This window comes from Equus caballus, chromosome 7 (genome assembly GCF_041296265.1).
Source record: "Equus caballus isolate H_3958 breed thoroughbred chromosome 7, TB-T2T, whole genome shotgun sequence".
Classification (NCBI taxonomy): Eukaryota; Metazoa; Chordata; class Mammalia; order Perissodactyla; family Equidae; genus Equus; species Equus caballus.
The window spans coordinates 47,941,295-47,955,546 of NC_091690.1; the positions used below are offsets into that span (position 1 = coordinate 47,941,295).

Here is a 14,252-nt window from a genome sequence, read left to right on the forward strand (position 1 = left end):
CCTGAGGTCTCACCTGCACAGAGACCTCACACAGGTCAGCCCCATGGCCATCCTCACCGAGGCCTTGATCTCTGTCCCACCCTAGAACATTTGCTGATGGGGGAGTGGAGGCCTCAGGACCTTAGACTCCAGGTCTCCCAGCCACAGAAACATCACTTTGGGGACCCTGGAAAGCACTGTAAGTTGTTGCAAGAGCACACTGGGATGTGGCTTGGCTCATTTCTGCCTCTTCTGTTCAAGAAACAGTGGGCATGGCCTCCAACAAAGGAGAAGCGGGTGCCACCTCCTGTGCCTGTACGCTTCAGCAAAGGTGGAAATCTCTGCCATTTCCGGCCACTGAATTTGGCATGGTGCCCATTACATTCTGGGAGCCATGGTTAGGGAGGGGGCCCTGGGACTGAGGAGGGTCTGGCTGAGATCACCATTCCCCACAGGCCTCAGGGCTGGAACTCTGCAGGGTGAGTCCTGATCCAGAGAAAGTAAGCACCGGCCTTGGGTGGGCTCCAAACTCACTCTAGAGGAGGGTTCTGAGGGAGCTGGGGGTGGTCAGCACATGAGCCACTGAAACCACAGGGTAGAATGTTCCAGAGATCTCAGGGAGAGTGATTTAGGTACAGCCAGGTGCCTGAGGGACTCCCAGAGCTCGGACAAGGCAGGGCATCTCTTGACATTACTGGTGGCATTAAGACTATTGTGGAACTGCGCTTGTTGGTGCAGAGCTGATGTTCATGTGACAGTGGGGAGTATTGTGCTCCAGGGGCCTGTGCCTCATGACATGGGTTCTGGGTTCTGCCACTGCCTCACCTCACAGTCACCTGGGGTTGCAAATGTGAAGACAAATACAGGAAATCTCCTTTAAAATGGAGTCAGGAAGCCCTGAAGGGGGAGATCTCATCACTACTGCTCACCATACATTGTAGACCTCAAACAGGGAGAGGTGTCCCTCCCATCGCCCAATAGTAGGAACCTTACTCTGCAGACCCCAGCGGGAGGAAGGAAGAACTTCTCCTTGCCCAGTAACAGCCCAGCCAATGAGAAGCCAGTGTCACCACCCTGAACTCTCATTCTCCTTCCATGGAGAATGTTCCAAACAGCCCCTCCAGCCTCCTCCTGTCCTCTATGAAAGCATATGCGGCTGTTCTGTTCTCCCTACCTGCCTACGGTTCTCCAAAGTGTGCGTGTCCTGAAAGTACTTCCTCTGCTATTCCCAAATGAACCCATTTTACTGCTAAAATACCTTCCTTTTCAAACTTTAAGGTCAACACAACAGAGAACATTTCCAGAGTGGACAGGTGTTGCATTTAAACATGTTTCCCAGCAAGGAGGCACAGAGTAGGCTTGAGATGGGAAACTTAAGAGCTGCAAATGGCCTCAAGACCTGCTCTGGGAAGACAGGATGTTGATGCCCAAGGGTTAGACGAGGATGCGCCCAGGCAGATCCCACGTGGAGAGGTGTCAGATGCACCTTTATGTTTCAGACCACCGCATTCCCAGGATATGACCCAGGAAACCTGCTGTCAACTCAAAGATGGAGGCTGGGAGCCCCATCACTTTCTCACCAGTTATGTGAATGACACGAGGGCAGGTGTAGCCCTAGAAGGAGTTTTCTAATTCAGACTGAGTGCCAGGAACAGTCTATAGTGGCCTATGTCCTTCTTCCCCAGTCCTTCCCCTTTTCCCAAGAAGGAACCCAAGGTGGTGGAAGGAATGTTGCACACGTAGCAACCAAAGTTCAGGAGAGTTTAACAATTCTAGCAAGTGGAGACATTTTTGTTGTTTTCTATTAATTGTTTTTAGTTCAGACACACACTATTTTAACAGCAGTCGGGAGTTTTCACAAATGTATAGTTACACCACCATCAGGATGGAGAACGCTCCATCACCCCAAAGGAACACTCTCCTGGTGCCCATTTGTACTGAACCCTGCCACCCTGAAGATCTGATCTGTCTTAGGTTCCTATACATTTGCGTTTTCCAGAATGTCATGTAAGTGGAACACACCATGTTGCCTTATGAGTCCTGTTTGGTGACTTTGATGTCACATTTCTAAAAGTGCATAATTATGCAAAGCTTGCAGTGTTCTGTGCATTTGAAATTTGACATTGCCCAGGAAAGGGGCACACATTATGCCTTCAAAACTAAGAGATTCCCCAGTTATGAGCTCTGTGAATTTCAGAAGGACCCCGAGCTTAACTTCCTTTATTTGCATCATGGGAGGAAGGATGGGGGAAGGGGATAAAATAGATATTAATAATTATAAAAGCACATAATCTCTACACTGCTAAGAAAACATAAATTAGCACTGAAAAAAAGGGGATAAGTTTGGATTTATGTTGTTGTTTAATGAAACAAAAGCTGTCACGTTTTACTCCGTCTTCCATAATATCTCCTGGAAATGTGAACACATGGAAATGATCCCTGAAAACAGTAAAAATGGGCTTTGTGCATCATGGAAACAAAAACCTCCCAGCTACTCCTCTTATAAAAAGGCATAGAAAATTTCCCAGTTTGAGGATGTCAAATTTACCTCCTCTGTCACCATATAGGATATTACTCAAAATGATACTGGGTGTCTGTCTACAGCTCACTTCAATTATTTCTTGGATCATTATCCTCTAAACATTCATAGCTCTTTTTAGTGTGTTAACCAGGAAATCACACTGAATTTGCTCAGGTATCACTCTACTCAGAGGAAAACACGTGATGGGCTACAACTGTGCAGATGACCAGAACCCTTCCTCACACTGGGAGAAACATGAAGGTTTCATGGGGGACAAATTGTGTCACTCACTCTGAAGAGCAGCAAAATGATATGCTGAACCCAAAGACAAACTCAAATATTTTCAACTGATTTTAAACAGAAACACAAATACTACAAATACCCACATGTCTGGATCGTGATCAAATAGCACATGCAGTAAAATGATTAACCATGGCTAAAATGAAGATGAACTCTGTCTATGCCTTTATCTCTATGGGGAACCATTGCTGTTATTCCCAAGAACGCAGAACGTTCGGTATTGCTGTCCATTGTTTACATCCACACCCAAGCAGTTCCTCCAACAGTGTTTAACATGCATTAGATGGTGGGAAAACAATGATCGATGATGACGTCCTCACTCACTGAGGCCCCTACCTACGACAGAGAAGATATACATCCATCAATGGATGAGCAGACACAGAAGTTGTGCTATTTATATATATATATATATATATATACACACAATGGAGTATTACTCCACCATAAAAAGCAAGGAAATCCTACCATTTATGAAAACATGGATGAAACTTGAAGGCATTATGCTAAGTGAAATAAGTCAGAGAAAGACAAATACTTTATGATCTCAACTTATATGTGGAATCTGAAAAAAAAAAAAACTCATAGAAAAAGAGATCAGTCTTGTGCTTACTAGGGGTGGGGGTGGGCAGTGGGGGGAGTGGCAACTGGAAGAAAGTGGTTGGAAGGTACAATCTTCCAGTTATGATAAGTACTCGGGACGTAATTTAAGACATGACAGCTATAGCTAACATTGCTGTATGACATATAGGAAAGCTGTTAAGAGAGTAAATCCTAAGACTTCTAATCACAAAGAGAAAATTTCTTTATTCTTCCCTTCTTTCTTTTCTTTTTATTTTATCTATATGAGAAGATGGATGTTAACTGACCTATTGTGGTAATCCTTTCACAATATGTGTAAATCAAACCACGTTATACACCTTAAATTTATACAATCATGTATGTCAATTATTTTTCAATAAAACTGGAAAAAAAAGGACTCAGACACTTCTGGTCTCAGGTCTGTCATGCAAGGAGCTCAGAAGCCAGATTCCAGTTCTCAAAAACACTTGAAATCAACAATTCTTCTATGAGAGAACTGAGGTCACAGTGTAAACCATTGTCTCCACAATGAGAAAGAGAGACAAAAGTAGCAATTTAAAAAATATGAAAGCATTTTGTTCGTAACAAGTCATGTCCTACAAAAACCAATCTATTTCACAAGAGCATAACTGAGCATAACTGAGGTTTTCCCAAAGCCTAAGTGAGGATGCGGCACTGAAATAGCCAACTTGAGCCTCTTCCAGCCTTCTCTGTTCTCAAAGGTAGGGCGATTGTGACGATGATGGGCTTTTTCCCCTCCTGACACTAAATATGTGGTGTCTGTGTTCCAATGCCACTTCTCCAACTCTGCATCACCAAAGAGGTGTCCAACAGTTCAGTTCAATCCTAACACTAACTACGCAGAGTTCACATCAGACTCCACAGGTTAACAGCTCAGTCCCAGAAATGCCCCTTCTTTAGCTGCCAACCACAAATGGAGCGCCCAGGCTGCCAGCATTTCTACTCAGCCATCTACAGATTCATGGATTCTCTCAACACCTCAGTACATTTGGTAATTTACTGAAATGATTCTGAGAACTCAGCAAACTCCTTTACTTACAATTAGTGGTTTACTCTAAAGGATACAACTCAGGAACAGACAAAGGCAGAGATGCGTAGGGCAGTGGTATGGGTGAGGGGAGTGGAGTGGAGGGGGCTGCAGAGATTCCACATCCTCTCTGGACACTCCACCCTCCCAGCACCTGCATGTGTTCACCCACCCAGGAACTCTGTGAATTCCATCTGTAAGGATTCTGACGGAGGTTTCACTACGTGGACGCAATTTCTTAAATCATTGGCCATTGGTCTCCTCTCCTCTCCTCTCCACAGGGGCTGGGAGCTGGGGTTGTAATTTCCAAGCCTCTAAACAAGGCTTGGTGTTTCTGGTGCCCAAGCCCCATCCTGAAGCCACCTAGGAGCTGGTCAAGATTTGCCTCATTAAAACAAAAAACACTATATCACTCTTATCACTCAAGTAATTCCTAGGGCTTCAAGTTTCTGCTAGGAAATGAGGACAGAGATCAAATATATTTCTTATTATATCACAGGAAGTCAAGGACAGGGACACAGGCTCACTAAAAGATTGAGACCAAATCATTGGACTAGAGAATGCTTCCGCTCTGCCCACACCTCCCTCTACATCAACTGGGCTCTTGTTTAATGTTAGCGGACTACATTGAAGGAACTAGATGCTTTCCAGTAACATCATGAGGAAGGCAAGGATGTCCCCTCCCACCACTTTGTCAACCCAGTCAACTTTGTACTGAAATTCTTAGTAAACGCAATTAGACATGAAAAGGAAATAAAAGGTGCATAGATTGGGAAGGAGGAAATAAAACTGTCCTTGCCGCACAAAATTGTGTATGGAGAAAATCTCAGAGAATCCCCAATAACAAAGAAAACCCCTTGAACTCAGAAGACAGTAGAGGAAGGCTGAAAGGTAAAATGCTAAGGTGCAAAAGTCAGTTGCTTCCTATAGATCCACTTTGACAAGGCACCAAGGTAATTCCATGGGAAAACACAGTCTTTATAACAAATAATATCAGAAAAACTGGCCATCTACATGCAAAAAACAAAACGAAACAAAACTAGATACAGTCTTCACATTTTCACAAAAATTAATTAAAAATGATTGATAGATCTTAGTATAAAATATAAAACTACAACACTCCTAAAAGATAAAATAGGAGAAAATCTAAGTGACCTAGGGTTTGGTGATTAATTTTTAGACACAACACCAAAAACAAGATCTGAGATAGAAAAAAATAAATTTGACTTCATTAAAATGACAAGCCTCCCCTTAGTGAAACACAATGTTTAGAGAATGAAAACACAAGCCACAAACCAGCAGAAAATCTTTTAAAATCACTTAACTGATAAAGCACTGGTAACCAAAACATCCAAAGAACCCATAAAGCTCAAAAAAAGACGACAACCTAGTTAAAAACGGGTAAAAGATTTGAACACACACTTCAAGAATGATATACAGATGGTAAAGAAGCACACGAAAAGATGCTCAAAATCATATGTCACTAGGAAACTGCAAATAAAAGAAGAATGAGATATCACCAGACACTTATTACAATGGCTGAAACACCAAATGACAGTGAAGACGGTGAGCTGGATAGAGGGTCCCGTGCTCAGGGCCATCTACTGGGAGGATAGCCTTGTAAGTAGAGGTCACTGCAGCTCTAATGGCATATCGTGTGGGGCCTAGGGCTGGTTCTTGCATTAGAAGCCCATGGACAACTTAAGGCCACCAATGGGTACCCCAGGAGACCTGACAGAAGGTCACTGAGGCCTCTGTAGTGAAGGAATCTCCGAGGACACTAACAGGAGTGTGGGTTGTATGACAATTTGAAGAGTCTCCAGACTTTCGTGGTAGGGGTGCCCATTCAAGGTGGCAAATTTGCAAGTAAAAGCACAAATGAGGTCAAGTAAAATTTGTAGACATGAAATATGTTAATTCTGGAATAACAAAAGAAACTAGTAGCTGTGTGGGTGCTGAGGGGAACAATACCCATTTCTTTTTTTTTTTATTTTTTTTTATTGCACTCCTAATTTTTAATGCTTCATATATTACAGATGTTGACATTTTGGTGAAACAGAGCTTGCCTCTAGTGTTATTTTAGTGGTCCGTTCCATGGGGCAGTTACAGATGAGACTGTATGGTAATGAAATGTTTATTAAAATGCTTATACTGTACTGAAAAGTTGGGTGTGTAGCTGTGCTGTACTGAATTCTGTGCTCTAGGAAAACTCTTTTTTTTTTTTGAGGAAAACTGGCTCTGAGCTAACATCTGTGTCCATCTTCCTCTACTTTCTTGTGGGACATCTGCCACAGCATGGCTTGACAAGTGACAATACCCATTTCTTCATGGTGTCAGAGAAGGAGCGGGTCTCTCATTACCAAATAATTTGCAAAAATTTTAAAAAGTTGTCAGGGCCTTATATCATATGAGTGGCAATGTCCCATTCAATTTTTGTGAGCTCTTTTTTTGTAATATTGGTGTGTCCTGAATGTCCTCAGAGATGTTGTCATTAATGTAATGTCATACATGTGTTCTTGGAGAAACCAGGATGCAGTTCAGATCTTGCCTGCAACGGTGGGGGGGGTGGGGGGGTGGGGGGTGGTGGAGCGGGTGGGGGGTGGTGGAGCGGGTTGGGGGGGTGGGTGGCAGTGATGACACAGCTGTGGAAGATCCATGAAGATAACCCAGTAAAGGGGCATCATGTCCCTTCAGAGGGGAAGGCCAAGTGCAGCTGAGAGGCTGTGGACACAGGACTGGACAGAACAGACTCAGCCAAACCTGTGAGAGCAGGATATTGATCAATTGCTGATTGGCTGTGGTCAGTAGTTTCCACACTGTGGGGACTGGGGACAGGGGTCTGTGTGGTGCAGCCACAGCCTCGAGTTGAGGTGAACCACTCTGAGGTGTCAGTGGTTCTTTCCAGGTTTAACAATAGGACAAATTGGGCTGTAAAAGAAGCACTGGGAACAATCAACCCTTTACTGGCTAGGTTTTCTATACAGTTCTCAATCCTCCAAGGCCCTGGGTAACTTACATCGCACAATATCAATTACCTGATTTGTGGGGTAAGTTACTTGGGTCCCAATTTGTCAAGCCAATTTTTAAGCGGCAAAGACTTCATTTAATTTTAGTTCTTGAATCATTGGATCAGAGCCTCCCAGCTCACTATGGGATATTTTAGGACAATAGGTGTTATGACCATGGAGAATTTAGGCAAGACCATAGTTCTGATGGTTAAGGAGTAACATTTGTCCTGTTTGTCCTCTATATTACATTCCTTAACATCCTTAAGATCATCAGGGGCACCTGAGTTAAATTTAGTGGGATCTCAGGTATAACTGTAATTTGACACCTGGTATTGATTAACTCCCTGAATGTTTCTGAATTAGTGCATTACATCAAATACGAAAATTAATTCAGAACCTATGTTGTAGAGGCCCAGAAGTCAAGCAGTGTACCTCCATCTGTTTTGTTATGCAAATTCTTTTAGTTTATTCTGGATTTCCAATTGGGTCAAATTGCAGACCTTCGTTTCAGTATTTTATCTATCGTTTCCTTCCTCCTGATCTTTCCTGTTTTCTTTTCTTCCTCATGGGATACACTTCAGGGGAGGGAGTGCCTCTCTACCCTGGTATTTACAAATTTTTTTTCCACCCAAAAGTCTCAAAACAGTACCATCAGGGTTAGGAGCCTCCCCCATGACAACCGGTTACTTTACAGGCTTTAGATCCTGGGCTTAAGTCAGGTGTGAACTAATCCCTTGTGCCACAGGGGAGCCATGAGTGTGTCCCCTCTAACTCTGAAGGTCAGGGTCTTTGTGGCAGTAGGGGCAGGGGCAGCAGCAGAGGTACTGAAGGGGCCTGGGGAGCCCTCTGGTGTTAGGAGTGTGGACTCAGCCCACCACCTACTGTCTGCCTTTCCCCATCTCTTCTCTTTTTCTTTTAAATGACAGTTCTTTCAGGACTGACCATCTGATGGACCCACCTGTTGCACAGAGTATAGTCCCTGTCTATCCACTCCCTTCCATGGGGTACTTCAGGTCAACACAGCTCCTGTCACAGCTTCACTATAACACACAGAGAAATCCTGACAAAGACACTGACCCAGGACTCATTTAAGGAGGCCCCAATCCCATATTCCTGCTCCCAAATGCCTATACATTCTTCAAACAGCCAACTCTGCTCAGCTGAACCTAGAACTGAGGTTGGTGGGTCAACAATGCAACACGGGGCAGCACAGCTCACAGCACGAGCTCTCAGCAAGCAGCAGCCCACAGCGCATGCTGCCACCAGGCAGCAGAGACGGGGAGCAAGTCAGAGCAAGAGAAGACAGACCCACGGGTGGGGTCACGTCTGGACATGCTGCTCAGGGCGCCAACTCTTACGGTCACCTGCAGAGGGGTGGCTTCTTGTTGAGACTGATGTTGAGACTCTGTGTGTGTGTGCGCGCACACACACACACAGGGTAGGAAAAGGCTTAGGACTCATATAACAGAGGTCTGAGGGGAGGGCAGGGCCAGCCTCTCAAGCAGCTCTGACAGGGCTCAGAAAGCAAGGAAGGGAGCCTGGCTTGGGGCTTCACTGGGCCTGGGGGTGGGGCCGGGGCAAGAGCTCTGCACACAGGCAGGGGCTGGGGTGGTGGGAATCTCCTGCCTGCTCTAGAGGAGAGAGCACCCAGGCTTCCTCCTCAGCTTGTCCAGGTGGGGGCACAAGGGGAGGAGGGTGGGTGAGGCTTAAGCTGTGAGCCGTCACCCAAAAATGTGGAGTCTGACTGCTCACTACAAGGACAAAGTGGGTAAGAAAAATATTCAGTCTAAATTGATTAATATAAAGAAACTAACAGGAGACTAAAAAAATGATCAAAACGGTATATTTGGGGGTGATTTGAGTAACAGCGCTGAAGGGGACCAGGGTATGTTGGCAGTGAGTCTTAAGTTAGACTTTACTACTTAACAGTTTTATTTCAAATAAACAGAAATTTATATTCTGTAATTTTAACTTTTATACATAGGAAACCATTCTAACATTTAATTCTTTTAAACACTAACAGTTACAAAAGTGTAAACCATGCTAAATAAAAATTTCAAATGTCTTTCTCACTGAAAGGACTAAAAGGCATCCTAGTTTGTCCTTTCCCTCTATCTCACACTGGGATATTTACAGGAATAAGTGGGATTTTCAAAGATTTACATAAGCTTTCAGAAGATTTCCTCACATCAATTAAAATAGAATTTCAGTTATTTTAGCCTTTTAAATTTCTATGTTCTCTAGAAACATGCACATAGGAAAACTGATGAAAAAAGGAAAAAATTTTCTAGCTTTCCTCACATCTATCTCTCCATCAACTTACAGTTTTGGGCCCAAGTGCTAAGAGAAACTAGAGCCAAAGGGCTGCACTAGTCCATCGATAAAGGAATCCAAAGGGAAGAAACACAAACACTGGAATCAGCTCAGACGAGCAGCCTGCTTCCCACAGGACAGAAGGAAAGCCACACTCAGAAGGTCCCGTGTTCCTGACTCTCCTGGTGGAGACAGAACCCTGGAGGGGGTCAGTCCCTGGAGAAGGAGGGGAGGGCACCTGAGCAGCCACAGGAAGGAGCTCTGGGAGCCCCACACAACCTCCTCTCCCCAGGGAACAGTGCACATGCTCCCTCTCTCAGGCTCCATTCTCACAGTGAGGAAACTCAGCTGCATTCAGTTTAAGGTTCTGACCCAAATGGACCCCCAGGTTAATGGGCCCTAATCCAGGACACAGAGCTCCTGACTCTCACAGACTTTCTCAGTGTAAACAAATTACTCTCTGAGTGGCTACACTCAGGATGCAAAACTCCAATTATGTCTAGAAACAGGCCTAAGGAACCACAACCACAAGCTCAGACAGGGCGTCACTCCCCACCCCAGGAGCACATGCACCCCCAGCTTTCCAGGGCTCTGCAGCTCCTCTCAGGATAAAGGCTCCTTCCATGGGGGTGTGAGCAGTAGGACAGCTGCAGGGGAGGCTCCCCAGGAAGGACAACTGGGCCTGCAAGGCGTTCCCTCAGCAGGCTCAAGGGGGCCTTAGCTTAGATCCAGTGCCCTCAGGCCTCTGCCCCCACTGGAGTTTTTTTTGGACCATCACTGATACCTCAAATGACACAAATCCAGTGTTTGAACAATCCAGTTAAAACACTCAAACCAGTCTTTACGTGGCAATGATGGAAGAAAATTGTGTGGCAATTTGCTGGTTCAACAAGAAACCCCTCAAGAACGTATTGCATTCTGAGAACAAAAATGTTAAAATAGTATTATTCCCATGACACGAAATTGCTTTATAAACTATTAATCTTATGTGAACACTTCACGTCTGCACATCTAAGCCCTGGAAATCCACTTGAACTCACCCAAAATAAAAGAACAGACCTCAGAATGTTACTGTCCTTCATGGGAGGCAAAAAGGGAAAGAATTTAGTACAGGCAATGTAAAACTGGAATATTGTGTTTTCTCTGACATTCACCTCTAACTTGTCTCTTTGGAAATATTTTATATTGTGTTTTAAGTCGTATTGATTAAAAAAAAATTTTTTCATTGAGACTAAAATGAAGTGAATAAATCTTTTAAAGGTGACTAACTCAGGTAGGGACAGTGCTGACAGGACAGATCACCCAGAAAAGTTTCTCAAGAGGAACCTGCACCCAAAGGACTTCCCACGGGATGTCTGCGCCCAGAAAGATCCTGGGGGAGACGCCCGAGGATTTCACACAACGTAGTTCCAGGTGGTTATAGGCTACTTTTCATTCATGGAAAACATCCATACACATGAAATAAATCTTTTAAGAACAGCCACCCATTTATTGACTGTGAAAAAATAATTAAAATATTGTGTCTGTTTCAAATCCACCAAGGAGGACAAATCGTTGATGATAGTGCTGTGAATCCGAGGCAGGAAGATGGCATTTAGGAATGCGAGGAGAGAATGGAAATTTAAGCATTTTTTGCCAGTCCTAGGAACACCTGGACTTGGGGACAGGGTCATGGATTTGAGACCCTGCTCCCCAAATATATGGAATATTCAGAAGAAAACGGGTGCCCTCCAGGTAGAAAGGAGGCCCTGGGGACCCCACAGACCGCAGCCCCTCCGCGCACGGACCCCGGAGACCGAGGCCCGACTGTCTTGCGGACCCTCCCGCGGGCCCCGCACCGTCTGGGACACGCGGGGCTGCGGGCGCACAGCGGCCCAGAGACGCTCCAGCCCAAGTCGCCGCGCGCAGGCACCACAGGACGCCCGGGGCCCGGCTGCCGGCCCCGCCACCACGCTGCGGCCGGAGGGGCCTGAGGGCCGAGCGGCGCCACCGCGGACTCGGGGCCGCAGAGCCCGGAGGGAACCGCGGGAGGCCGGGCCCGCCCCGCCGCTTCCCACCAGCCCCTCCTCCCGCGTCCTCACCCCGAGGCCGCACACTCACCATTTCTAGGGCTCCTGGGTCGCCCGAGTCCTTCCTAGGACCCCCACGGCCAGTGCAGGTCACGGCGGGACAGAGGCTGCGGCAGAGTCATCAGGGACCGTTAACGGCAGGAGCGGGAAGGGAAGTCCACGTTAGGCCAGACACGCCTCCCCCAAACCCTGACTCCGCCAGAACTCTCAGCATTTCTAGGTTTCCTGGGTCCCTTGGCGTCCTTCCTGCAACTCCTGAGGTCGGGGCAGGTTACAGCGCGACAGAACAGGTGACAGAGCCACGTACATCCCTCAATGGCGGGGAGACGCGGTCCCCAGCGCGGCCGGAGCAGCAGCAACTTCCGGGTGGTTGGAGCTTCGCCCCACCCACCTGCCCCGGCGCCGCCTCTGATTGGATAGTTCGCGAGACTCGCCCCCTTGTGTCTGAGTGACAGGCCTCCGAGTTTAACTTGAGTGAGCTGAGCGCCGCCAGAACTCTTCCTCTGCAGGGAAACTTGCGTTGAAAGGTAGTTCTCAGAGGGGACTCCTGGCACTGTGATCCTTCTTTACAAACACGCAGAACTGAGTCACCTCACCATATACGATAATTAGTCTCTCTCCATTTTAATTTTCGTTGACAACTGGAGTCTGACGTAGTTTTACCAGATAGCACACAGAAGCACAGACACTGTGACCAGGGAACTAGGCAAAGAAAGCGGAACCAAGGATCTGATAGACACTAACGTTATCTATTGAGTGTTTGCAGACGGAAAGTTTCAGGAAGAGCCTAACCACAGAAGGGTCCCACAAGCAAGCTGGCTGAAGCCGGTTCCAGCCGCCTCAAACTGCTCTTAAGTGAACTGAAATGAACTGTCCCCATTATAATCTCAATAACATTTTAAATTCTCCTCTTCTGGGAGGAACCAATCAGCCATTTCTAGATCATGCAATGTATGTAGTAGCATGTGCACACGCTACCCATGAACCTTAAAGAAACATGACTGTTAGGCAATAAACCCTGATCTCTGGCCTTTTCCTTAACTGAATATTCATGAACTGTACTATGATGTAACAATTAAAGGACCCCCCAAACGCTTGTATGGGGAGACACTGCTTTGGAAGACATCCCTGGTGTTCTCCATTGATTGTGCAAGTAATAAACGTTTCTTCACCTACTTCTGCCTTGGTTGTGCTTTTTGGCTTCACACTCACCAAGAGATGAACCCATTGAGTTTAGGCACAGCACCAGCGATGCGTTAGGTGGGCATCTTTCGAACACTTCAGTCAGATTCAGAAGAGGAGCACTGGGAGCAAAAACAAGCCATCATTTCTGAAGAAAAGTGACTTCTGGGTACTCAGAATAGTTAACTTTAGAAAATGGTTCTGACATGAAAATATTTGTACCCCATGGACAATATAAGCAGAGAATCTTTCTTGCTGATGGTTAAATCAGTCTTCCTGGTCATGACCCACCCCTTACTTGTGGTTATCCTATTTAATCCATCTATAATGAGACATCAGGATACTGGGTTTTATCTAAATAATCATCTCACTGATTGATGGATACTGGAGAGGAATATTCATCCTGACAAGTTGGAATCACTGCACGACAGGCATCCTCTCTCTATAGGATGGACAGATACCATATCTGACCACTTCCTCTCCCAATTCCTTGAGGACCTGCTCACTTCTGATATCATCTGACTTGAACAACCCCACCCAAGTACACCTGAACTTCAGCAATAATTCCGCCATGCTCAGGGACAGAAGGATCCCTGGAGGCCATCTGACAGATGGACACTGAAGGGCAGGGCCAAAGAACCACAAGCGATCTCAATGAAGCTGCATTTTTGCTGAGGCTAATTTCTAATAATAATAACCATTAAACTTTTTTATTGCCAGAAGTTTGATTTTCGCTTTAGGAAATTAAAAGTAAAGGGGTGAGGTTGGAAGGGGATTTGGCTATTTGGACACTGGCGGTCTTTAGAACAGCCCCTCCCTACTCTCCCTTTTTCTCTATAAAAGCAGCTCCTTTTCTTGGTTTTCTGGATTTGCCTATGGTTTGCCACAGCATGCACACCCCAAATTGCAATTCTTTTGCCTATTCTTAAATAAACTCATTTTGAGATAAACTAACAGGCAAATTTGCTTTTTAAGTTGACAAAGGAAATTGACAAGCTGTTTCATAAATTATATAGAATTGCAGGGAAATCAGAACAGCCAAACCAATCTTCAAAAGTAAAACCAAGTAGTAGGATTAACATTTCCTGATTTCAAATCTGACTACTCAGCACAGTAATCAAGCTATGTGGTAACAACACAAGGACAGACCACAGATCAGTGGACTCAATTGAGATTCCAGATACAAACTCATTCATCTCTGGTCAATTGATTTTCAAAAAAGGTGGCAGGAATGAGGAAAGAATATTCTTTTC

At 45.5% G+C, this 14,252-nt stretch overlaps 1 protein-coding gene across 1 annotated transcript in view; it reads right to left on the minus strand.

The window, feature by feature from the left end:
• The window catches only part of LOC100064742 (zinc finger protein 709-like), a 44,554-nt gene extending 31,690 nt beyond the window's left edge, over positions 1-12,864 (minus strand). The window contains exon 1 of the mRNA XM_070274006.1: positions 11,849-12,864. Within this exon, the coding sequence (XP_070130107.1) occupies positions 11,849-11,851 (3 nt within the window). The 5' untranslated portion in view covers positions 11,852-12,864. The remainder of the gene's footprint in view (positions 1-11,848) is intronic.
• Between the last annotated feature and the right edge of the window lie 1,388 nt (positions 12,865-14,252).